The sequence below is a fragment of the Trachurus japonicus genome, chromosome 3 (assembly GCF_045865225.1).
Source record: "Trachurus japonicus isolate A0001 chromosome 3, Traja_1.0".
Taxonomy (NCBI): domain Eukaryota; kingdom Metazoa; phylum Chordata; class Actinopteri; order Carangiformes; family Carangidae; genus Trachurus; species Trachurus japonicus.
In genome coordinates, this window is record NC_140909.1 from 37,134,636 (window position 1) to 37,161,953 (window position 27,318).

A 27,318-nucleotide genomic window follows, 5' to 3' on the forward strand; every position below is an offset into this window, starting at 1 on the left:
ATCAGCTCTGTGCTCACTGGCATTCGCTGTAATTTTAGGGACAGGTGTTCTCTTTCTTCTTCATATTCCCTCACTGCTGCCGCAAAAAAAGGGAAACAAAAAAACAAAAAACAAAACAACCAAAAAAACATCTTCAGCAGTTATGTCATGCTCACATAGCGCACACATACGCTGTTCTTTGACATGCTTCCAGAGCAGTCAGCATCATGCCAGAGGAATCTGTCTGTTTTTTGCTATTCAGAGGGTTATAAAACTGCACGTGTCCCTGTAAATTGTCAGCCACATGAGGTAACATTAGCAGTGCCTGCTGGCCTGCAGCCTGCAGCTCTGTGTATGATTGTTTCAAATAATATATGCGCTTCAGTTAAAAAAAAAAAAGAAAGAGAGAGAAAAAAAGATCTTCTGCGAATTTCCTGTAAATAGTAATAATAATGGTAGCTAGTTAAAGGTATAATGACCTGTAGACAATAATAATGTATGTTTAATAGATCTCATTCTTTTGTTGTGTGGCCTCAGCTGTGGCAGATAATATAACATAAATGAGAACTGAATGCTGGTATAACTATGAAGCATAATAGACACAAATATAGAAATACAGAAATTAATTCATTGTAGAATTGTCATTACTGCTCTGATCCACAGGGTGGCACACTCTTATAAAGTATGGGTTGCAACAGTGCCACTCATTACTTCTTTCAGCAAATGGACCCTCCATATTTTATTCCTGCATCCAGTTTAAGGCAGTTTAAAGACCCTGTCAGTCTTTTTTTTTTTTACTGTGTTAATCTCAGTTTTATTTAGATGCATAACTTAAGAGTAAAATTCTGCAATGAAATGCCTCCTCCTACGTTTATGAATACACTTGTCATAACCAAACCCTGAGAATAAATCAAGTTTTATTAAGTAATTTTTTACACTTTACTCCTTTGTGAGTTGATTATGGGATGTGTGCACTAACTGAATGAAGACATATTGTAAATCAAATTAAAATGCAGTTCTCTTGATTCCCATTAACTAAGTGAGTCACAGGTAATGAAAAATAGTGAAGACGAAGAAAGAAAATCTTAGGGTGAAATACTTTGAGAGAGGGGAATTCACACCAGTTGTGTTTTTTTATCTGGACACACACACGACTGGCACCTTCAATCCTCCAGCCAACAAATAATTCCGACCAAATAATATCATGTCAGTCATCAGTCACTGTTGTTCCCTGAGCAAAGATGTCAGCTAATGAAAGATTTACTGCTGTGGTCTTTGTGGCAACAGTGTGACAACCCTCATCAAATATGAATCTGACAGAACAACTGGGGACAAATGTATCCATCGAGGTGGACAAACTGTCAGAACCCAAAAATGTTCTCCTGCAGCCATGAAGACGGCTGGGTGCGCCAGTTTAATTCAAACAAGAAGAAACATTTTGATGCCATCCATACGGCCCACCCATACTTATACACTTGAGCGGTACAGTGTACACTTTAATGATCGTCGCTTTGTGTGTGACCGCTTTGAGATACAGTTCATTAAACGCTGAAAAAACATTAGTCTCATTACTGCATGCATATCTGGCTGCCAATCAACCGTCGTCTTTTTATCCAGCTGCATCGTTGCCATTCTTCACACATTCTTAGTCACCATCTGTCAAGAACTGAATAATTGAGCACCATATCTACCACTGTTTAACATTTGCTTTACCCGAATACTGACAAAGTCCTGCGAGGGCTGTCCTTGTGCTTTGTGTCTGTGCTTTGACACTGATAATCCACACAAAATAAAAGAAACCGCACTGGTGCTGTGAGCAAGGAAAATGTGTGTATTTTCTACTTTTATGCTGGTGTGTAAAAACAAAACAAAAAACCTTTAGCAACAATCTGATACAAACAGATTCAGCGCTTTCCTTTCTGGCTCATACCGGCACAGTTCACCTTCTTTGAAGCTCAATAGTGACATGTTGGTACTGTAGATGTGAGCGATTGTCTTTGCCAAGGCATTTTGTTCACAAACATTTCTCCTGGATTTGCCCTAATTAGCCATCCTGCTTGCCACTGTTGCAAAAACGTGACTTTATGATTCATGACAACCTGTGTTGATGCATTCAGCTGTTAGACTTAACCTGGAATCACTGTGTACGCTACGAGGCGCGCCATGTGTCAAAAATTATGTCTTGTAGATACGAAATCACAGATCTGCGAAGACGTCTTTTGTTGAGCGTGATGAGAAAGTGTGATGATTGTATCATGAGCTGTGTGATAAGGACACATGCAGTCTTTATGCAATTGCTTATGCTTTTGTATCTCTGTGCCTGGGGCCGTTTATGGTATGAGGACATGAGTCATTAGTCGAATGTCTTCAAGTGCTAGAAAAGCCAGTTTAAGGGTATTGTAAGGCTTGGCTAGCCTCGTAAACCAGCCTCTCGCGGAAGTGCATTTCATTTCATTCCGACGGAGAGTCTGGCCTCATCCCCATTCTAAGCGTTTGGACTGAAACCCTCAGAAGGCCGAGCCAATCAGCGTCGCCCGCTGTGATTGACACAGCACGTTGGCCAATCAGGGACCGACTGGTGCAAAGCCCCATCACTACACCAACTTGCTGATTGGCTGAATGGGGTTGTCTGTCAACGCTACTACCAAAGATATTAAACCGTCTTTGCTACTACTCCCGCCCTGCTGCTACCCAGCCCAAACGCTTAGAGGGGGGATGAGGCCAGACTCTCCCGAGAAATGAAATGAAATGCATTTCCGCGAGAGGCTGGTTTACGAGGCTAAGGCTTGGCAGCATTAAGTATTTTCCGTTGTTACCTGAAGTTTTTAAATATTCTATGCATGCTACAGATTAGATTTTGTTAGGATTATTGATGTAAAATATAGGCCTATATATTCTTATATTATCATTCGCTTACTTTTGCTCTCTTGAAAGAACTGCAAAAATCTCTAAACATAACATCGGTTGAACAGTTCAGCTTTTTACACTATAAAATTGATATGACTAATGACTTGGCAAAGGCTTGCTTATTTATGCACCAGAGAACATGGGGCAGCATTAGCATTCATTTGTAGCCATAGTTCTGGCCACCTTGCCATACATTTTCCCAGCCACCTGCTTCCACTGGAAAACACACTAATGAGACCTGTGCCACTGGACCAAAGCAGTGACATTTGAGGGTGTAAAACCTGGAGTGACTCTCCTGAAGTGATGGCCAAAATGGCAGCACCTCATAAATATATACTCCAGCAAAAACTGGACAAAAAAAGAAGCAAAACAAATAACCGAAATGTACTGCAAATGTCACTAAAGGAAGTCATGAATGCAGCCGAGGAAGAGTTGAAGGAGTTCAGAAAATCCAGTCAGGATTAAGTGGCTAATCAATAAATCATATTGCTTGAACTCAAGGGTGAAAGTTTGTTTTATATATTCTTTATAGAAATTCTAAGAAGTTCTATTAATACAAATCTGCAAAAAACTTTGCTTAAATCAGGTTCAGGTATGAAGGTAATTATGTTTTGTTTACTTTAATGTAATATGGTAAGAAAGAACCCAGGACTTCCAAGACATACAGTATGGAACTTTCCCATTGAGTGCATTCAAACGCAATATCTTAAAATCAATTTTTCGATGCACAGTAGAGAGATTGTCCCTTCTTTTTCTGGTGCCAGTAAAAACTGTTGCAGCAGCATATTCTGACAATTAGGTGCAGCTGAGAGAGAAAAGATAACCAAGCCCCGGCAGCAGGAGATGAAGACATTCACTGTACTGTAGGTTAAAGGTTTTAGATGTTGTCGCTAACTGGATGAAATAAGATCGAAGTTTACACTGTAACTACAGTTAATTTGCTAATCAAAATGACAACAGAGCCAAAGATTAGCCCAGATTTTTTTCACAAATGGCCTGATTAGGATTTCAGTAGTGGTAATGATGAGGTCAGGGAGGTCAAATATGATGAACTCAGACTCGCTCTCATTAAGGATGAGAATGGAGTCTCCCATGTGTACACTATGTGTAATTTGTTCCACTTCTATGGATAGATCTTGCGTTTGTGCATTTGTATTTAATTTCTCTGTATCCGCAGAAAAAAAACATTCTGATTTAGAGGTGTGAACATAGAATCTACTCTTCTATTTTGAGGCCTGCGATCCAACGTCCTTTTTTCTAAGCCTTTTCATTTAAATCATGAGCTACCTCTGCCTCATAATCATCATTGGACATGACATAAACAAGTCAAAAGGTCTCTTTGGGGCCTTCAGGCCTCCACACATAGTGCTCAGAGCAAGCAGCAGAAACCTCTTTACAGCTGACCACTCGTGCTCTCTGAATAACCCGTGTCTTTGTCGAGCTCCAGCGGTCGTCCTGCACAGCAATACGCAGGGAGAAGCTGCTGTGTGTATTTTGGGAAAACCCTGCCACGTGTTAGAAGCAGCCTGAGAGACACTTAATACCAGAGATAGCCGGTCTGAAAACACATACACAACACGGTTTGGTGTTAAGCCCTCACTTATCAGGCGTTAACGGAAAAAATTCACCCTACAATAAGTACCCATGTCCCATAACATCTTCCTTTAACAATTACGCCATATAATTGAGTTGTATTGCTTCCGTGGATGTCTGGATAGATGTAGACTAGATTATGTCATATTGACCTATTCATAATGATTGCTGTAAAATTAGCTGTGTCAGTAATTCTAAGAGCAGGCGACATGGCGAGTCAGGAAAAACCCTCTCGCTCCGTGTTGATACCCTGCCTCCCCTCTACTCTATAATCTCTTATTTCCAACAGCTGGCTCACATGAGATGAAGTGATGCTACTGACAGCTTGCCTCAGCTTTACACTGATATCTGTTATGAAACAAGATATTTCTAGTTATCATAATGACTAAGAGGGCAAAAAAATTGACTCTGCGTTCTTGATAAAAACCCATAATAGTTGCCCCCAACGCCAACACTTTCTTCCACTGCACTATTAAGGCTTTGAAAATCGGCTATTCTTCTCAAATAGAATATAAACACAGAACTAAGAGGGAATAAAAAAGGGAATAAATCAGAGGGTGTATCTTTATGTCGCTAAGCTGTTAGGCTTGGGAAAGTGCAGCCGACTGGCGATTGGCTGAGAGGTGAAAGGGGCCTTCCAGGTTGTATCTTCGCAACGTCTCGTGCCAGAGATTTAAGCACTCAACCAGTCATGAATTTGTAATGTGTTCATGTCCACGGAGAGCACAGTGCCACTACCAGATTAACAGGAACACTAGACACAGTGTGTGAATGTTTTTAAATGTATGTATGTGTGGGGGGAAAAAAGTGAAGGACAGAGCAGATGTTGTGCATTCATTAACACACCTTGCATATCGCTAAAAGGAGTTTGCATGAAAGCGGGGGTTTGATATTTTGTGCTGTAGCTCTCTTCTTTTAAAACATTGTATAATTTTGTTGTTGCAGGTGATGTTAAGTCGACTATTTAAAATGTTCAGGCACAAACCCTGGAGCAGCCAGAAAGAGCAAGCACAGTTGTTTACAAGCATGCACAGCAATTTTTTGTGTGCCTCCACTGTATTCATTCAGTTTGCGAATTAAGTATGTGGGGTTAAAAAGCAGAACCTGATCAGTTAGCAACAAGCCCCCCCAGGGACCGAGCTAAGCTGAGCCGAGCTGAGCTGTGCAGCATTTGTGGCCAAAATCTGAACTGCAGGTCACCCGTGAGTCAAGTTTTATCATGCATGTGTTACAAAAGCAAGACTAGTTTAAACTCTTGATCACACACATAAGACATAGCCGTTCACTGAACTTATCCTCTGTCCGGTCACAGCTTGGCACAGCAGACCTCTAGAGCTGTGGAAGCAGTGTGGCCTGGCCTGCAGTGAGAGCAGTACTGCGTGTATAAGGAGTGGAAGGTGGTTTCTTTCATCACAGCCTTTACAAAAATAAAACTACAGTAAGTAGAAGTTCTCTCAAAACGCTCAATGTGCGAATTTGGTCAGTTAGCTCACATCCTAAAAGATTGTCTCTTGCAACATTAAAAATGAAAAACATACTTGTTTAGCTCAACTATGTTAGAACAGAAATTACCGAGTGGCACGACAGCTTTTCTCTTGATTGAATCCTCAGCTGGTGACCATGTTGACTTTTCTGCAGCTCCAGACACAATCTTTTAGCATGCTACCATGTATCAGTGAATATTTTAAGACCCCAGCTAAAGTTGGCTTAATTACAAACAACAAAATGCCATGATCTCATTTCAAACAGGAACAACTGTGGACCGCAAGAGTAGAAACGAGGAGCCTGTTTTTGCCTTAACTAAGACACTCATCCTTTCAATAATAAATAGGAAATTCAAGAGATATATTTACCACTGTGAACTGTGATGAGTGTGAAGCTGTGCAAGCATAGCAACGGTAACTAAGACACAGAGCGCTTAACCGGTGGTCAAGTGTCAAAAATTCGAGACATTAGGTCTGATATATATATTTAAAAGGCCATCAACAGCTGTATGAAGATAGTGTTTTGGTGGGCGAGCATGCAGTCTGCCAAACAAAGCCGCAGACAGACTCTAAAACTAATGCATGTACAACTCAGAAGAAGCCTATTCAAACTTTTTCTTTTTTCTTTTTTTTGTGGTATTTGAAGCTTTTAATAGGATGAATGGGCCACCAGCTCACTAGCTTAACTGATTACTCATATTCTTCACAATTCTAAAGGAAGGAACACTCACCACAGTTGAAGGAAAAGAGTATTTGTGATTAAAAAAAGAAAGACCTGCCGCTAAATTCAAGTGTCTTACATAAAGCCACATTTGTATTTTCAAACTGCCTTGGGGGCTAATCCAGTCACAAATCATAGGTGTTGAGTCACATGGATTCTGAGGCCCTCGTCTGCTCTCACACAATGAGAAGAATTCATAGTATCACCGAATGCAAATGCAGATGTCATGAATCAGCTGTCCAATCTTTTTTTAAGTGGCCATAGTGGGGGCAGTGCCATTCAAAATGTAAAAAATGAGATGAATCCATCCTGCTCCGTGTCAGGTGGTTTTTACCCATAGCGTTATCCATTTAAATTTCTCCAACACCCACCTTTCATCTGGTTTTATTTCCTACATGAGGCATAACTCATTTCTTTTAGATTAGCTTCTAGTTGGCGAAATGAGCCGTAAATTTCTTTTATGTTGTATTGGTGTAGAGTGCTTCCCCTTTTTCCGACTGCCTGAATATTTCTTTCTCCTGTGTTATGTTTTATTGTAAGGCAGAGATGTGCCACCATTGGCTGTCTTCAGCTCTGTGTACTGCTGTTTGTCTAAGAGATTTAGTACAAAAGCAGGTTTGACTTCTTCTTCCTTGTTGAGGCTATGCTCCAAAACTTGATCTCAAATTGTAACGATGGAAAATTAAAGGAATTAAGTTGAGATAAAAATAAATCTTTTTGATATGTAGAATAAAATACTGGATTTAGAATCTGTATCAAATACAATATAACTTTTTCTAAGCTTTACATCATCTGCCACACGGTTCATTTGGTGGCCAGGAGCCCTTCATGTCCACCACTACTCCACTAAATCCTCAGCCCCCTAATCTCCCATAAACACTCCCTGACTGTGGAGCCTCCTTGGCACTGCCAGCATGTGTGTGCCAACCCCATATACCCATTAGCACTGTTAAGCCTCTGCTTCTAACCACCAACCCCCCCATTCCTAGCAGGAAAGGTGAGCTTGTTTGATGATTACCTCACTTTGCACTATGGGTAGCATTTATCCTCCACGCTGGCAAGAAATCCTGAAAACAGAAAAGACACTTATCCATCCCAAGCCTTACTTTAACCCGTAGCTACCGGCAAAAGTTTGCACGGAGCAGAAAGTAAATTGAATTTGCTTCATATCCCTGTCATTTCATCAATCCCATCCCCCTGTTTTCCCCCCTCTTTCACTTTTTTTCCTGCTCATCTTCATCCCTCTGCTGTTTTTTGCAGGTTTATACTTCTCCCTCCTGGCTAACCTCCTTTCCTCTGTCACGGCACACATCATTTCTCCCTCCCGCACGCAGCATCCTCTGTATCCCAGCCCACAACCACATCACTCCAATCCTTCCATAAATAGGAAGTGTACAGTAAACAAAAATCAGAAGATGCTGCCAGTGCAATCAGAGACTATTTCTCTCCATGTCTTTTCAACTCCCCTCGCTGTGCTCTGTGCTCTGTGCCTCTCATACTCTCAGTGCACTGCAGCTCCTCCTTCCACCTCTCTCATCAGCTGCCCCTCCCTCTTCCTCTCTGTCTCTGCTAGGTGCAGCATGTATGTGAGCGTGTGTGAGCCAGCAGAGCCGCCTGTGTGTTTACATGTCAGCCTATCACTGCTGCCGGATTTAGCGCATCTGGAGAGGACGAAGGCATTTCTCAAATGCCCCTCAGACAAGGGATTCTCATCGCTGCACATATCCCTCTCTCTCCCATTTGAATCCATCCTGTCTTGAATCCTGCATCCCTGTCTCCATGCTTTCGGAGGCATTTTGAATTTCCTTGGCAACATGGAGCTGCCTGAATTAGAATTCTCTGCATGACAGTCCTGGTAAGTACTCAGTCTCTATGGTGGGCTTTGAGTACTGAGGCAGTGGATCAGATTTATTATGGTGCAGTGGTGGGGCCAGGGGATCGCCAGGGAGCAAATTAATGTCAGGGATAAAATAGTGTATCATAGGCAAATGGAAGGGAGGGAAAGAAGGATTGTTAATTGAGGAGGGCTCCAGATCTTATTTGTGCTTTGTCATCCAGATGGGTTTCATTCTGCTCTGTGCTATGCAATCTGGGTATGTGCTGATGGAACACACACATATGATGTGTGCATGTAACAGCTGAACGTACAGTGTAGAGCTGAGGTGATTTTCATTGTCTGCATATACATACAGGTATATACTGCAAATGTGATTTTGTTTATGTGTGCATTTGTGCATGCTAACACACGTACAAACTACCTTTTTAATATCACAACTGAAGGCGTGAAATCTGACCAGGAGAGTGTCTGTTTTGTGTTTCTCCCTGTGTGTTTGTCAGGGCGGTTGTTGCTGCTTCCTAATCTGCCCTCATTAACATTCATGTTCCTTCAAATGCCACTAAACTCCTCTAGACTCGCACTCCTTCATCCTCAGCAGTCGTGTGCTGGTGGCAATATCCAGTGGCGATGTGGGATCCTATGTAGGTGTTTGATTTGCCACAGGTTAGATTGATGGGTGCTGATGGTGGTGGTGACGACGGGGAGGGTGGGAGACTTTGTATGATTATTTATGCAGGCCATATAAACGTTCTCTCATAGTTTAATTTCCATTACCTGTTCTATTTGCATCTTCCTAATCATGGCTGCAACACTCCAGCAGGCAGGCAGCTATGAAGGGACTCTTTCCTCTCTTGTTTTTTAACAGTGCAGTAACAACCTCTGCCAGCCTCAGACCCCCAACAGTCTCTAAGTGAGGGGTCTGCTCTTCACATCAAGGCTTTCTGAGCGAGACAAGGCTTTTAATTGGTCTCCCATAATCAGGTTATGATGGTTTGATTGAAACATTTTGTTGTTGCTGCTGTTATTTTTGGTTGTGATGCATGCGTGTCACTTTGCGTGCAAATCTGCAGAAATGAGCAGAGCGTGTTTATGACTGGAATTTCTGATTGCATCTGCTCAACGACTGTTTTTTCAACAATACACGTTTTGACGCTAAGAGTTCATTCACTTTGTTGTGTTTGCTTGTCTGTAAATATCCCAGTGTATGTAAATGTGAATGCAAAATCAGCAGATGTTGATAATTTGACAGCTTATAGCACCATTTGTGTGCATATTACAGCTGTCACTCAAAACTGGAGAATACACATTTCTCACACGTTACTGTGCAGTTCAGTGAAATTACAAATTATTTGATTATACTAGATGCAAATGTGTGTTATATCAGCATATTTTTGCATTAGCACTATATTTAACCAGCATCTAATTCCTCTTTTGGTTTTTTCATCCATTGGCAGCACAATAAATTGCATTTACAGACACTAATGAAGATGCAAATACACAGACAAAAAGGAATTATCGCCACATTAACTGTTTAGGAAAGTTTCCCAACAGATTCAGAGCAACACCAGCTTTCAATCTGAGTCACATTTCTAGGCCCCAATAAATACAAATTCACCTTTTATGTTTGTTTAAATCTTTAACCGTCCTCTGATCATCCAGCTTTTTTAAATGCTAAATGCTACTTCATGTGCACTAGCTAATCACCTGCTTTCCCTCTTCCATGTCACGTGCTATTGATTGGATAGTTAACAGTGGGAAATCAAGCTTATGTGAAATTGTAGGCTGTGAAGGCGAAACAAAAAAGGCAAAAATCATTTAACCACACTGAGGTGAACTACAAGGTCAGGTGGTAATTCTCACATAAAAGTATTTTTTTGATAAAGATACTGTAAAATCATTGTCTAAAGCACCTTTAATTTTTGGTAATACAATACTGGTAATTCTTGACACCTATGAAAATGACAATAGTGAGCTGAATAAAATAGCAAACATACTCTGAGATGCTCCTTGCTCCAACACCTCCACTAGAAAACAGGACTTATTGATTAGATACCTGTACAAGGCAAACAGCCCCACTGTCCTTTGAGGCTGCTCAGTGGTGAATAGAATAATACATACTGCTGTGTGTATGCATGTAATACCCCATGTTGATATTATTCAAATTTTCTAGTCACTTACAATTTCCATTAATACAGCTAGTAATGCTAATACAATCCAGACAATGCACACAGTACATGCAAATAAAAGCTCTCGAGTCTTCTATACTTCGGTCTACCAAACATGACAAAACGGCTTGACACAATCAAAGCAGTGCTGCTGTGCATTTTTCACAGTACTTTGCTCCACGCTGTCATGCCCTTAATATTCTGTGATACAACGGTCTATGCATAATACTGAACAATAGCCAATTTTCTCACAGTAGGATCAAATGGGGATCATCAAAGGTAATGTCTTTATAGCAGGATGCAAGGTTCTTTTTTTCACCCATTTCAATTGGAATAATACTTAAGCTTACAAACCACATATGTTAGAGGAAGTTATAATCAGCATTTTTTTGTAGCAAAATTCAAAGGAGACATAAATAAGAAAGCTGAGATGAAAGCCACATGTGGCTTTGTATTGTGAGCATGGTTGGAATTGTTCCAGGGTTCACTGTATATCCCCTATAAGTAGAAATTAAACAGAATAAATAACTTTGTCTGGTCTGCTATGGATTAATTTAGAGTTTTATTTTGGGTTGTAATTATAGGCTATTTTATTTACAGCTAAAATCAGGGCAACCCTGCACATAACAGTTCATTTGTGATGGCCTAGAAAGAAGCAGAAAACATCTAGGGTGTTACTATTAAAGAATTCTCAGAAACATGATCCATCGGAAACCAAGATGCACATAGCGTCAGCCACCTTGAAAAGGAAATGGTGAAAGTGATTGTGGTGAAGACTGTTTATACAGTGTCTGCTGGGTGGTGAGGTGACAGACGGAGGCAGCTCTGTCACAGGATACTCAATTTTGCGTTCGACAGATGTATTCAGAAGGTCACAGTCCTGCCGCTATGTAGCTGTCTTCCACATTTAAATTTAATAATAACAGCTTTATGCAAAATATGAGACAGTGAGGGGTTAGTATGGAGGAGTGAGGTTGCCTCATGTTCATCCTCCAGGCTGGCTTCAGTGTCTGGCCTGGGAGACACTACAATAATATACACTGGAACTGATCACAGTGGAAATTTTGTAGATTGTCTCCTCCCATTCATCTGTCTGTCTCCTCATCCCATTCTTTTGCTTGGCTGGGTCTGATAATATATCTGACACCAGAGGTCTGTTTTTTTTCCACCAGAAAGAAAGGGCATAATGAATTATTGCACGGGCTGGGGCTGTAAGCAATTAAGCCTCTGGAATCAGAGTCAGATTTATTGGCTAAGTATGTTATCACACATAAGGAAATTGGTTGCGGCTGTTGAAGACTCTCCAGTAGTACAGAAAATATACATATTATTTACAGCCAATATACGGCATTATGCAGACTATATAAAAGAAACAAATAGATAAAGTACAAGTGTGTGTGGTAACAGTAATGGGTTGAAATGAAGTATGGGAATGAAATAGTGATTTGTTCAATAGAGCATTTGTTGATGTGCAGCAGGGTGTGATACAGTACAGTAACTATTCCAAGACACAAGAGTAGCTATTGTATAACGGATGATAATGTTATACTGTATTTATGAAGGTTAGGAAGGAACTCACTCCTGTAACTGATGTTTATGTTTATGCTTATTAAGATTTCCATTAGCATCTGCTTAGCATCCGCTATTCTTCCTGGGGTCAAAGCATGGAGACAATAAAAGAGTACACATTCACACTGGACAGTATAGACATAGACATGAAACACTACAAACAATATACTGTACACTAACAGCATTACATACATTTTCAACAATACCATGACTGACACAGCAATAAATTAACAAGACAAGACAGCTCCTACTAGGTTTTTATAATATGATACCCAACCCAACTATTCACAAGTGACTATACTATAACCCATATGCTTATATCAAGACAGTTTTGATGTACCAGCCTCTGTTGTGCCCTCCAGATGTTACAATTTCAAAAAGGCTGTAGATGGAATGTGAACACGCAAAACCCGAGCAAGGATCAGACATTATTTGGCAATGAGGTTCAGGGCTCAGTCACATCAGGTGAGCAAAGGTTTGACTTCTGAACTACTACAGTAATAAGGATGACCTGGCCTACCTAACATGATGCCTCAATTTATTTTTAGTGAGAATGTGTAAAAATAAAGAGGTGTTCATTTACAATGTCAGGTTATGACCTTCAAAAGTAAAATAAATAAATAAAAAAAGCCCCACTGGCTTGGGGTCAAGATGAGATACTATTACTCTCAGACTCTGTTCAGAATCAGACAGTAATACATAAACCAGAGTGTAGTCCAGCCTGTGGAGGCTAAAATGATTTTCCCTGTCTGTTTCCTGGTTCTTGGCGAGTACAAGGTCATCAATGGTGGGCGTGGAAACATCAGTGATTTTATTTCTTGTCTTTACTGCTGGCTGGAATCTTTTGCTTTTGTATTTTGTGGCTGCTGACCCAACCATGATGGGCAGATTCAATGACTGGTGTGGAACTGGCTCAGTAGCTGCAATGGCAGACCATACTTCCTCAGTTGCTGCTTAAAAGTAATGGGCTGTTGGGTATTGTTAGGCGGAGTAGTGCTGAGGGCTGTATCCTCCAGTCTGCTACAATATCCATCTTGAGTGCCAAGCTATTCTGACTGCACTAGAGCACCAAGCGTTCAACCCCTCACCGGTTTGCAGTCATCACAATATTGGATGAGTCCATTGACTCTAGTGTCATCTTTAAACTTCTAAGGTTTAACAGATGCTTCATTGGGAGGAGGCTTGGTAGGGATGTGAGCTGATTTAAGGCACTGAAGGTAATTTATAGTGTTGCACAGCGCCATGCAATCTATTGTTGACTGGGTAATCCACCTATTTGCCAGGTCAGCAAGCTGCAGGAGTCCAGTAAGATCCTGTAACGTTCTTCAAGTGGGCCTACACCTGTCATTCAAAAGGACTTCATGTCTATAGAAGATAGCCCTGTGATGGAGAGTGCCTTGGGGACCAGGGTGATGGTGGAGGTGGAGGAAGAGGGAGCTTCACACAGCCCCAGGGACTTTGTGAAGGAGTTTGTGTGCTCTGGGTTTCTGTATCTGTAAGAGCTGCCTCATGTTCTGTTCACATATCTTAAGTGCAAGTTGAATAACAAGGGGGAAGGCCGGGGGTTGCCAGAAATGTAATCTGACCTACTGGATGTAGACTGTGGGGGTATAAGCCATTGGCAGCAGATCTCCTTCACCACAGGAAACAAAGAGTGCAGCCTCCAAGCTAGCAACCTACACCCCTGAATATGGCAAGTTTTAAAAAACAACATATGTCTTGCACTATTTATTTATTTATTTTTTTGTAGTTCGACCCTAAGAATATTTTTCGCTTGATCCGTAATGCTCCATCTTAAGCTTATAGCATCACCCAAGACAACCTTGGCTGGTTTAAAGTACAATCAAGCTAAAACATTTTCCTTTCCAGACTAAAGTAGAATGATAATGCGTACAGCCAGACAATGCTCCAGCTCTAACACAGCAGTAAAGTAGAGCACTGTGGAGATAGGAGACTTTCAGAATGTAAGACAGATCTTTGTTTGCCTCAGCAGGGGGATGGTCCCCTGTAGTTTGTAGTGTCTTGCAAGCCTCTCTACGCTGGTGCAGGGTCATCGGCTGAAACTCTTGTTCAGCTTCTTAGTGTCGCTCCTTTTAGCCACCTGATCTCCTTTGTCACTGAGTCTCTGGCCTTGCATGTACACGTTCTGTGGACGTCTTCCTCGGCCTGACAAACTTCTCTTAGTCTGACTGTGAACCAGGGCTTGTTGTTAGTGTATGTGCACAAAGTCTTGTTTGCCTCATACACCTTCAAAAAGCCACTGTGTGTCATTCAGTTCATCCAAGGTTTCGAGCTTCACTTTCAAAAACACTTCAATTGGTGTAGTCACAACAGTCCTGCAATTCCTGCTGGCCAGCTGGTCCATTTCTTCACTTTTTCTTAACCTCAGGTTTCTTAGATATTCTAGTGTGCTTGTAGTGTTTACCAAGCAGTGATTAGATTTCAAGAATTGTATATCAAACGTCCAGTGCCTTATTATTACTATATTCTGCTCTGTTTAAAATCCTTAAAGGTTACAAAAAGTCAGTCTATGATTTTGGGTTAGTGCATCATTAATGAAAACTTTTCACAGTGAATAACAAAGTTTGTTTATGAGCAAAGTTTATGAACAGCGTCTCCAAGTTCACGCTGCAGTATTTACATACCAAGGCACTCTAACTTTATATTTATGCTGTAGCCTGTAATTATTGCCTGAGTGCTTTGGTGTGAAAATCTCTCAAAATCTCCCATTGTACGTTCTTTGAAGGGCTGTAAGAGGCTTGTCTGAGGTAAAATTGCCTTTGGCATGGCATTTAGCTCTTTCTTTTCAATTCCAGCCCAAAACATCTTATATTCCCTGATGGTGAGTAGGGGATCAAGGTTTGTGTAATTTCCAGCTTATCCTACTTGACTTTCAAGAGGAATGGGTGTTAATGAAGAAAGGAACCTCTTTTGTAGTATTACCGTTAGATTTTGTCAATGAAACAGGTCCACATTGCAATACTGTATGACAGGTTGAGTATACTGCAAGGTTCATTCCAGGACCTTTTCCAAGATTTTAATGTGGATTAGGATAATCTAGTTCTTTTAACATCCATTGTCAAGGATCTAACTGATATTGTCTATTGTAAGTCAGAAAAAGTCCAACAGAACCATATAGAAAAAAAGAAAGGAAATAAATGACTTTTGATTGCATACTGTAGTCCATATTAAGTAATATTTTCATATCAATACTAAATGAAATGAATGTCTTAAATGGCTGATGACATTGTTGATTTCAGAGAATAAATAGCTCAGTCTGCAGTGTTGTGCAGCTCAGCCTCCTCCATTTCGTTGATTTGGTTGACCAACTCATCCGGTTGAGTACCTCTGGCTCTCACTGACCCCCTTCATAAAACCATGGGCAGCTGCTCCCAGCTCAAAAAGCTTCAAGCTCAGAGGCTCCAACACACTGATTGCATGCCACCTTCCCAGTGTGAAATAGCAAAGTGGGAGCCAGTATCTTTTGGGGAGTTGAGTGCCCGATAAAGACAGTCAAACATCTACAAACACCAAACAGACCCAGAAAATAAAAGGCCTAACCAGCACTAAAATGACAGTTATTATAGGACTATTTCTCACAAAGAGCCCGGAAAATGGAATCCAAGAGTATAGTGTGTAAACACTTCTTGGTAGTGCAACTTTAGGCCATCGTACTAAAAGGTTCTTTGGCTTTGTTCCAAAGTCTCCCTGTTGGATCTATTGGTCAAATATCTAAATAAAACTTAAACAGTTGTATAACTGTTCTTAATTGCAGTGGGAGATTCACAATATTAGAAGTTGGCAAATAATGTGTTTGTTTGTTTGTTTGTAGTCTGCTTTGTGAACCGCAAACATCAAACCCAGTCTGCTTTTTCTCTTAAGGAACATTTATATTTAATCAAACCTACTTTAATCTCCTCGATCAATGGCCCTGATTTGAATACAATATGATGACCCTACATTTTTCTTGTACTTAATCCAACTCCAAACATTCAGTGATGGTTACATATTGTAACAAGACATGTATGGATAGGTTTTCATGAGCTTTCTGATGAAGCCCAATAAGATCACCAACCAGAATTAACCTGTCCAATATAGCCATTGTGATTATTACAATGGCTATGAACACAATTGTTGGCAAATTAAAATTTGAGGCAACAGAAAGCATCATAATATTGTCTTCAGGAAAGGTACTACCGCATTAATATACATTCAACACATAATGAAGACTCAGAGTTCTGAGTGTAGTAGAAAGCTTTTATTCAAGCATGGCTGACACCCACATGTTTCAGCAGGAGTTTTCTGTGGGGCGTGACATGTAGGTGTCAGCTGAGAACTCTGTGCTTTGGATTTCCTTTGGTTCCTTTTGATTTACTGTAGCTCATGCCTCTAACCCTCAGCTCTAAACTAACTTTCCTCTCTTTGTAAATGTGAATATCTGAACGATTTTATTTCACTATGTATGTTATTATAGCACTGCAGCTCTGTCTCCGAGATCCTAGAGCACGACGTTGATGGTTGTTAGAGAGACACCATCAGTATCAAGACGTCACATTTTATTGATTCGGAGCTTTTGTCTACATGCATAGCAGAGGCTCCGAGGCATATGTGCTCAATTTCTGTGGGCATGATATTATGGCATACTGAAACAAAGAGTGTGTGCGTCTCTGGCTTCATTTTGTTGTGCAGTGAGCCTTGTATGTTGCCTGCTCGTCTTGTTTGTCCATTTTAAATCACAGCGTTTTATGTTGCGAGTCATTTTGTTTTAATTTTCTTTCTTTCTTTCTTTTCAGTGGTTTTAGTGACTAGCACTGTGTTACTGGGTGTCTCTTGCATATACTATGCTGTTTTTGCAGTGATCCACATCAAGTCCTTTATCTTGTGTTACTCCAGGGAACCATAATGAGCCTTTTTCACAGCAGACATTTTGAATCATCGTACCAGGAAAAGTTGTTGTTGTTGCAAATAATGTTAAAAAACTGATGCAAAATTCTAGGACAATGAAACTAGACCAGCTACGTGAAATTCCAGCTATCACCATTATTTACTCCTGTGCTTTTTGTACTGTCAAAATGTCTTCTGTGCAAAAGATCTCTCCACATTATTTCAAGGGACTGGCTGAGGATGGCGGGTGTTGGATGCTGCTCAGATTGAAAAACCCTTTGAGGTGAATTTCTGATATGTAAAATAAAGCTGCCAGCTGACTAAATTGTCTCTAGACATGTCATGGCAGCAGCTGAACTGATTTTCATCAGGTCATGATGAGGTGAGTGTCTCACACAAGAAAGGGTCTATGGAATTGTATAAGGTGCATGATCAAAGATGGTTAAGTTGGTCAACTGAAACGAATGGCCGCTAAGATGATGGGGGCCGATGATTTTCAGCCGAGTCATTTGCATATCAGTAGTATAAAGCATGAATAAGTGAGAGCTATTGCAATTTTTTTCTGACTTGCTACTGGCCAGAACTCTCAGGAATCAGGATGCCTTTGAACATTGCAGTGGTCGTGTAGAGGTGTGTTCATGGTCTGCAATCTTAAGATGAGGGGCCAGTACAGGAGTAAAACATGAACAATTCATCTCCAAGTGCACATACACACAGCAAAGTGAAAACTGAAAAAGGGGTGCAGTGCTCACTGCTTAAAGTTCACATTAATTATTGCTTCAGAGTGCCAGAATGGCATGCAGGGGAGATATTTATTTTTATTTCTGAGTATTTCAAAAAAAATATCTTTTCATGTGACGATACCAACAGTTTTAGGTTTTAAAAGATTTGGGATTAAATAGGTATTACATTACAATAAAAGCTTACAACCTGCTTGGGCTGAAAACTGGATGAATGCAGCGTATATCAGTGTGCACAAGAGCTACTTATAGACGGACAGATTCAAATGGGAAGCCTAATGCAGACGGCGGATGGTTTTTTTTCTGTTGCATTAACTACAGTTGGTGGTGATGTTTAGGTAGAGTACTCTCTGTCATGACCATTCATCTACAGCAAAACCTGTCAGACTGAAAACTACCCAGCATGAATGCATGCCAGAGCTTTTGGTATCTCACTCAATATGTTGAAGCACTCTTAGGCTAAAGCTTGGATTTATTGTTGAACTAACATACAGTATGGATCCCTTAAATCCATGGACCTCCACTAAACTCCATGCAATACCTTGAGATTTTCAAAAGCCAATACTAATACTACTAATACTATTTTGGCTAATTCTTGTACACTCAATAATTTGGACCTGGTTGGTGAACACAAATGGATTTCTATTATTCCTAAATCTTAACCTGTAGCTTCTCCAATCACTTGGCACCAGTATAATCATTAGAATATTCTACCTGTGGTCATATTTGTTTCCTCTGTAGCAACTTTCTCAAGCTTAAAAAACTCTAATGTGGGTCCCCGAGTGGCGCAGTAGATTGAGCAGGCTCCCCATGTGTAGAGGCTACAGTCCTCGCTGCAGGTAGCCCCGGTTTGAATCCTGCATTGGGCGGCCCTCTCTCTGTCTCCCCATTTCCCGTCTCTCTCAACTGTACTAGCTAATATAAAGGCATGAAAAAGACAAAAAATATAAACCTCAGTGAAAAATGCTTAGTGTAATATGCTGGACTCAATTTGTTTCTGAACACTTAACACAACACCTAATATTCTGGAATATGAGGCATGATGTGTTTTAAGTACGTCTGCAGTAATTTACTGTAGCTGCCACTTTGGAAATTAAAAGTATCCCTGGCAGGCCCTTTTGTTTTGAAGCAGGCAGTTAGAGAGCTACAGTTTGTTTATTATATTGTGTGTTATGGAGACTTTTTTTTTTTTTTTTGCATGAAACCCCAAAAATAAGCTTCTGTGCTTTTGCTTGTCCTCCACAATGATCACTATAATTACCTGGAATAGTCTAATCTCTCTTGACACAGTCTCCCTCCACAGTAAGTATGGGTGTGGGTATCTTCTGTGCAGTATCTTCTCAGGCAAAAGCCCCTGTCTTTTTGGCTGAGAGCCGTGCTAGCTGGAGGATACTGCTGTCGAAAAAAGGAGTTCAATGACCTCATGCAGGTGTGTTTTATGCATCTCGACGGGAGTGCTTCCCATGCACTGAACCATTTTGTCCTTCTCTAAGCATTTGATCCAGGCATAGTGGATCATCAGATCATGCAGTTTCCTTCGGAGGTTTGCAGGGGTTGTTACCTTTATCTTTGGCTTCCATGGAGGATTTGTTTTCATGGGATTTTTCATATCTAACTGCTTACTCTTCTGGAGGATGTAGATTAGCTGGCGACCTTCCTGCAACGCAGTTCTAAAGTGTTTATGTTCACCCACCAAGTGTTTATTGCAATAGAAATATTATCACGGGTCATTCTATATTTGTAATGAATACTGTTGATATGTTAGGCGGTTGCATTTTCCAGATCTGAATGTGTTAGACATTTGGCTTCCAACCAAATATTTCCACCATACTAGTCATGATGCAGTGAATTTCAGGCCATATATGAACACATTGTTATTTCCTAGGAATGAAGTGACCTGAGGTGCAATATTTTGAGTTGATGAATAAATTATTCACCAAAAATCATAAAATGTTTGCTGTTTCCATATCACACATTACAGATTCTGTCCCCTAAACGAGTTTCTAGATATTCTGAAAGACTTGTCCACAAACATTTTCCCTTCTGTGCAACTCAAAGTTTTCTTGTTTGTTTGCTTTTTGACTTCTAAATGTTTGCTTTAAATTTGTCAGCTGAGCTCAAACACACCAGCGGAAGCAATCTCCATCCCTTAAATCCAATACATATTTACTCTGTTACTTTGCAGCCCCCTCTTTGTTTCATCCTCAATGTTTTCAAACAGTCGCAGAATAATCATTTTCCAGCTTTTTGGAATATGTTTGCCACCAAACAAACTGTGCAAAAGAGGAATGCTGACTAAAATAATGAATACTGAGGTGAGAAGTAGACTGTGAACTGTCATTATGACTCAAAACATGTGGCTTGTTCAGGAGAAGGTGTGATTAGAATTGAGTTTTGTAATGCAACTTTGCCACCAAAGACCTGTGAGCACTCACATGGAAAGGCTTGAGAGAAAACAACAAGAGACTCTGATGTAATTTAATCAGAATCACACACTGCCACAAAGGTGGGTCATTTTATCGAATCCCAATAAGAAGCATTTGTCAGCGATAAAGGAGAAAAAATAGACAAATCACTTGTGCCTGAACTGCAAATGCATCAATCAAAACAAAAAGCTGAACGATTCAATATATCAAGAGGACCACTCTCAGCGCTTAAGCGGCGCTGATGATTCATGACAGCGGTCACAAGTTGAGACTATCCAACAGGAAAATGATAGATAAACAGAGAGTGCACTTTACAGAGGACTGACAAATAGTGTTAATTGGCTTTGCAACTGATGACAAAGCTTTGCATTTTCAACCACGATTTGGTTACTTGAGAGCCAAAGTCATTTTTCATGGCAATATTTTGTCTGCCACCCCTATAGAATTGATATAATAATCACTCGTTTCAATTTTCTGTAGATGTAAATATCCCAGCAGCACTACCAACATTACACCGTACAACTAAAGTATACACCAATGATTTAAAAAACAACCGATGGGCATGTAAGCACTGATGCATATCGCTCATTTGTCTGCATGCTGCTTGCAGACATTCAGTGACCCATTAGCGGTGCACACCTCTCCTTTCAGTTTTGCCCTGTATCAAACCACACAGCGTTATAAGAGAGGAGATGGAGAGATGCGAGGCAGCGAGAGACGTAATGGTGAGCCAGGATGTGTCTCTGGGAGAGCGGCCGCGACAGGGTGAGAGGTCTGTGGTGAAAAGGGGAGAAGGGGAGCAAAGACTGGCTCACCCCCATTCTTCTCCTGCACAATACTATCAAAAGAGGAATGGAATGAATCAGGGTGGGGACAAAGAATAGCTATATGAAGCAATGGATCAAAGGCTAAAATGACACTTCTTACCTGTTGAAAGAAGACAATACTGTAAAATGCCACAGTAAACAAATAAAGACTACTTCACACTGTATATATAAGAGTATTGGACTGTTCTAATTAAGGTTATTTGGCAAATTCTCTCTTAAAAAAAAAAGAAATTTCAGCTCAAGGTCAGAACAAAGTGGTGATACACTGAGTAGATGTAGGCTGTAAGGCCAGATTACACAGATAGTACCCCCCACACTTACTACACTCTGAATCATAAATCATGCATGGTACTCTGGTAACAAAATCACCATTGCATTTGCATTTTCATGTTTTCAATTAGCAATGACATTAATGAGCCTCATCCTATTTCATATTCCTGACTTGACAATATAAAAATTATTTTCTTTGTCAAACAGATAAACAAGTCGCCTGTTTTCAGCATTGAGGAGCTCAGTGTCGTTTCATTTCAATCTGAGGTTTAGCATCTTTTACAAAGGATTCAAACATATGAGATTTTTGTGCACTGCATTTTCTTTTTTACTAACATTTCACCTCTCATTGGAAAGAAAGAATCTTGATATGCATTTGTAAATTCGCATAATTAGTGAGAGACAGAAAGGAGTGGGAAGAAGCTAATGGAAGACACTTTTGTTCCGACAGCGTGCTTTTTTACAACGCTGCATATACACAGTACTAACGCCCAACATGTCTGACACATGCAGCCAACAGAAATTAACTGTTCTGGAGGATGCGGAAATAGAAGCAGCAATTACTGTTCCGTTGGAACTACTCAGGCCACAATCCAAGCTGCTTCAGCCCTGTGACTTTAATTTACCGAGAGTGATGTGTAATTCGTGTTGGTGCAATAAAAGCAGAATCATTCTAATCTTCCCTCTCAAGTTTAATAATTTTCTTTTTAAGATACATCAGTGTGTGGTAGACAGCCAGAGAAAGGCTTTATTTATACCAATGATGTCAAGCACTCTTGTGGTGAATTTGTTACAGGAAAAAAATTCATTGTCTATTCAGCTCCCACATATGACAACAACATGATGGATATTTGGACAGAGACTCATTATGGAACCTAGTTTTGTGCATTGCTATTTATTGTTTAATTATTTAATGGAGATGTAGAATTTAATTTCCCAGTTGTATAGTAATATAGACACTATCATATACTGTCTAGTAAAGTTAATTTCTATACGCTTTCGTCGTCAGATAAAAATGTATGAGTAAAAGCATGAATTAAATTCACATGTTGACATGGTGTAAACATAACAGCGATGGGGCCAGCCCTCTCAGTAAAAACAATCCATGCCATCATTTCTCTTACTTTCCACGAGGCTCTTCTAAGAGCGTGTCCCGCAGATAAAGCTGTGACTTAAATCGCATGATTGATGTGAGAAGTAGAGCTTGAAGGTTTTAGCAAGTTAAAGTGCCCCTGAGTCAAAATCAAATAGGGGTTTAAAGTCCTCCGACAATCTCCCTCTCTCCATTTATCACAACTTGGCAGCAATCTCTGTTTTATATCACCGCAAGGTCAACAGCTCAGCAGCGGCATGGGATGTGTTAAGTTTGCAAATGTTTTGGGAATCCATTTGAAAATGTACAATGGCATTTTTTAGCTCCCAATTAAGGCTGATTTGTACGTGCACGGACAATGTGTCACTGACACTGACAGTAATTGTCTTCAGCATTCTCAGAAGTCAGAGGAACAGAACGGTTGGTTATATCGGGAGACCATACCCTTTATCGATTGGCTGATTTCATTTGTTCCAAGGAAAGTGAAGAGAAAGTGAAATTTCATTCAACAAAAGGGGAAAGGCAGTGCTTACCTTTGAGAAGCCAAATTGTGATTTCAACTGACTGACTTATGAAAGCTAATTTGTTATAAAGTAATGAAAATTGATTTTGCAATGGTTTTAGCATTTAATAATTCAACTCATTCTGTAAAAGCCCAAATGTCGCCACAACTTGGAAAGAGTCATTAACATCAGAGGACTAATAGCTCATCAACAATGGGTCATTGAGCTTTTATGAAGCAGTATCTGAAGGAATCACAGGAAACTGTTTCAATCTTGTTACACAAACACAGTATATTTTCTAGAAAGGCGTTTTAGGAGATGACATATTTGGACAACCTTATCTACCCCTATTTGTTGCAAATGTGATAAAGGGCTGAATAGAATACTGCTGAATTTATCTCTTTGGAAACCAGTGATAAATATTTGAACAACTCCTTTCTTTTTCTGTGAGTAACACGAAAGGTTACTGTTGTGGCCAACTGTTATAGCCTTTCCACTTTACCAACCCCTCTTTTTTCATGTCTTCACAGGTAAGCAGTAGGATGGTGTCTGGGGAGGCAGGAGGGCACAGCTACTTGGTGGCATGCTGGCAGCCCATCCTGATCCTCATGCTGGGCACCGTCCTTTCTGGCTCCACCACCGGTTGCCCGTCCCGATGCGACTGCAACGCTCAGGAGCGTTCGGTCGTATGCCACCGTCGGAGACTGGCTACCCTTCCGGAGGGCATCCCGACCGAAACAAGGTTGTTGGACCTCAGCAAGAACCGGCTGAAAAATCTTGGACCTGAAGAGTTCATTAATTACCCACAGCTGGAGGAGCTGCAACTCAATGAAAACACAATTTCAACCATTGAGCCTGGGGCTTTTGGCAACCTTATGAACCTTCGAACTCTAGGTTTGAGGAACAACCAGCTGAAGCTCATTCAGCTCGGGGTGTTCACTGGCCTGACCAACCTCACCCAGCTGGATATTAGTGAGAACAAAATTGTCATTCTGCTCGACTACATGTTCCAGGAGCTGTACAACCTGAGGGGTCTGGAGGTTGGTGACAATGACCTAGTATTCATCTCACCCCGATCGTTTCACGGTCTCAGCAACCTTGAAAGCCTCAACATTGAGGGATGCAATCTGGCTTCAGTACCAACCGATGCCCTTAGCCATCTGCATAACCTGCTGTCACTTCGATTACGTTATCTCAACGTCACTGTCATAAGGGATTACTCCTTTAAGAGGTTGTATCGGCTCAGAGTGCTGGAGATTTCTCACATGCCTGCCCTGGATACCATGACCCCAAAATGTTTGTTTGGACTCAACCTCACATCACTGTCCGTTACAAACTGCAATCTTACCATCATCCCCTACCAAGCCATCAGTCACCTGAGATATCTTCGGTTCCTGAACCTGTCCTTCAACCCCATTCATACAGTGGAAGGAAACCAGCTGTTCAATCTGCAGAAGCTCCAGGCTTTTCATTTGGCTGGAGGAAGATTAGCCACCATTGAGCCCTACTCTTTCCGAGGACTCAACCACCTCCGTGTACTCAATGTATCCAGCAACAGCTTGAACACCCTGGAAGAGTCTGTCTTTCACTCTGTGGGAAATCTGGAGACCTTGGCTTTATACGACAACCCACTGGCATGCGACTGTCGATTGCTTTGGGTCTTTCGCCGGCGGTGGAGGCTCAACTTCAACAAGCAACAGCCCATGTGCGCTTCACCTGAAGTTGTGCAAGGCAAAGAGTTCAAGGATTTCCCAGACATCCTCCCCTCTGACTTTTTCGTCTGCCAGAAATCCAAGATCTTGGATTATAAAGTTCAAGAAAGCCATGTCGATGAAGGGACTACAGTTTCCTTCGCTTGCCAAGCTGAGGGTGATCCAGTTCCTGTCATAATGTGGCTATCCCCCAAGAAGGAATACATCACCACCAAAACTGTGGGGTCAAGGCTCTCTGTGTCTCCTGACGGCACATTGGAGGTGCGTTACGCCCAAATCCAGGACAACGGCACCTACATATGTATTGCAAGCAATGCAGCAGGCAACGACACCAAAGCTGCCCACCTTTTTGTGCATAGCTACTCCCCCAATTGGCCCCACCAACCAAACAAGACATTTGCCTTCATTTCAAACCAGCCCAGCGACGAAGGTGCTAATGTGACCCGGGCCTCAGTCCCATTTCCCTTTGATGTAAAGACACTTATCATTGCAACCACCATGGGATTTATCTCTTTCCTCGGAGTTGTTCTCTTCTGTCTTGTAATATTATTCCTCTGGAGTAGAGGGAAAGACAATACTAAGTCAAGTATAGAGGTTGAATATGTGCCACGTAAAGAAGAAACAGAGGAGGCCAGTCCGACTGAGCCACCCATACAATTCAACATGAAAATCATGTGAATCTCAACAGGAAGTCGTGTGCGCTCATGAACTACAGTCAAGATGCATACTTTCCTCGCTTCAGATATGTACTCAGTTTATGAGCGATAGAAATCGCACAGCAGCAAACGCATCTTGACACTATACCCTAGACTTTTTTTTTTTTTTTTTTTACTTCAGGGACTGAATCTTCAAAGCAAATGTTGAATTTAAAATCTTACAATTTCTGTAAATTTGTATTGGCAATACACAATCAGTATGTTAACATGCACTCAACGGCCCTTTTACTGTACGGTGTGCAACCAAATGAAGGTAACAGTTTACATGACAGGTGGGTTACTGTATAGACAACTGTAAAGACTATCCTGTACATTATATCTATCAGCACAAAATAAATGAAAGGTCTTGGTAGAATTTCCCTTTTTAATTTAATTTTTTTGTTTAGCTTGAATGGATATACAAAGCACAAAAACCCACTATTAGAAACCAACTTGACAGCAGTTTCCCCATTTCTTTTCTTAACTATAACAAGCAATTGACACAAAACATACTTTCCAGACTTCGTTAAGGAGATACAGTTACTGTATAATCTTAAAAATGAGTTTCAAAGACTTCAATAATATTTTTTTGAATAAAGTAATAAAGGTGAAAGAAGTTGTGCCATTTTAAGAGTTGTGGTGTTAACAGGAGATATAATTTTAAATAAGACACATTTTTGGATCTCAATTCTCTGAAATGTAAATTTTAGTGTTAAGGATCATTAGAGGAGTAAGTGTACCTCACCACCCGTCGTGTGCCAGTAAACATCAGCCTTTAACTATTTTCATCATTAAATCTTATTTTAATGTTTTCTCTGCTCATTTTGGCACCGTGGTCTGAGAGAAACCATGTCCAAATATATCAAACTGTAGCCTTTATCTCCTCTAGCTGTCACATACAATTTCAATTTTACTGAGTCTATTGGTTTTAATGATGGGAATATTTCCTTAAAATTTGACTCGTACCAGATTAAGTGTGCATGTTAACACACTGAATAAGATACATAAGCCAGTCCTGCAGTATGTGCTCCCTTTCGCTAACAAAGGAAGTTTGTCATTAAATGTGTTGACTTGTTCAGCTATACATATTTTTTCTGTATTTTATTCTTTCCTTGTACATTACGCTATATGGCACAATAGTAATGCTTTCAATGGCTGTGGGTTTTGAACATATTACAATCTGAAGAGCAGATAAAATATTCAGTAAACATTGTTTTAATGTAGCTAAACCAAAAGAGAGTATCACCGCTTTGCAGTGTGTATAAAAGTACCTTTGAAACTCATCTGATAAAGAATTTATCATCAAGTGTAACGGAAGTTAATTTGTTTACTCATTTGGCAGCTCAATAAGTGAGAGCACACTGCCCAAGTCCTGAGGTTATAATGTCGCCGGTGCATCTCAGAAATGGCGACATTATTAATTTATTGCCTTAAGCAACCCATTTTCCAGATTTCAGCTGAGCAATACCCAATATTTATGTGTAAAATGGAGTTTTATGCCTCATAAGGATTTTATGTTGTCTAATTAATTTCATAGTCAAAGTCTGCTCTGAAGATAATGTGTTCATTAACTCCTACAATACTTGTTTGAAAGGGATGGGCAGATGGAAATTCTATTAAAATAAGTAACATTTTATACTATGGGTGCTTATTTTATGCAAATCTACTATGAAAAAAAAAGAAGAGTGACTACACATTTTCATCTCCCAGAGAGATGACCTACCTGCTGCAAGTAACACAGATCTTACTGCTTGGACCCAGAGTAAATCACACTTGAAATACCACTTATTCCCTTACCTGCAATCTTTGATTGTCGGTTGCATACTTGACAATTTGCACATAAAATCATATTACATTCAGACCTGGTGGCCATCTTAATATAGCACTTGTAAGATAACATGAGATCATTTTGA

At 40.5% G+C, this 27,318-nt stretch overlaps 1 protein-coding gene across 1 annotated transcript; it reads left to right on the top strand.

Annotated features, from left to right (window-relative positions):
- Nucleotides 1–8,246: 8,246 nt before the first annotated feature.
- Nucleotides 8,247–27,041, top strand: lingo1b (leucine rich repeat and Ig domain containing 1b). The gene is made up of 2 exons (XM_085772236.1): nucleotides 8,247–8,539; nucleotides 23,529–27,041. The coding sequence occupies exons 1-2, from the start codon at nucleotides 8,528–8,530 to the stop codon at nucleotides 25,386–25,388; spliced, it is 1,872 nt and encodes a 623-aa protein (XP_085628362.1). The 5' UTR covers nucleotides 8,247–8,527; the 3' UTR covers nucleotides 25,389–27,041.
- Nucleotides 27,042–27,318: the final 277 nt, after the last annotated feature.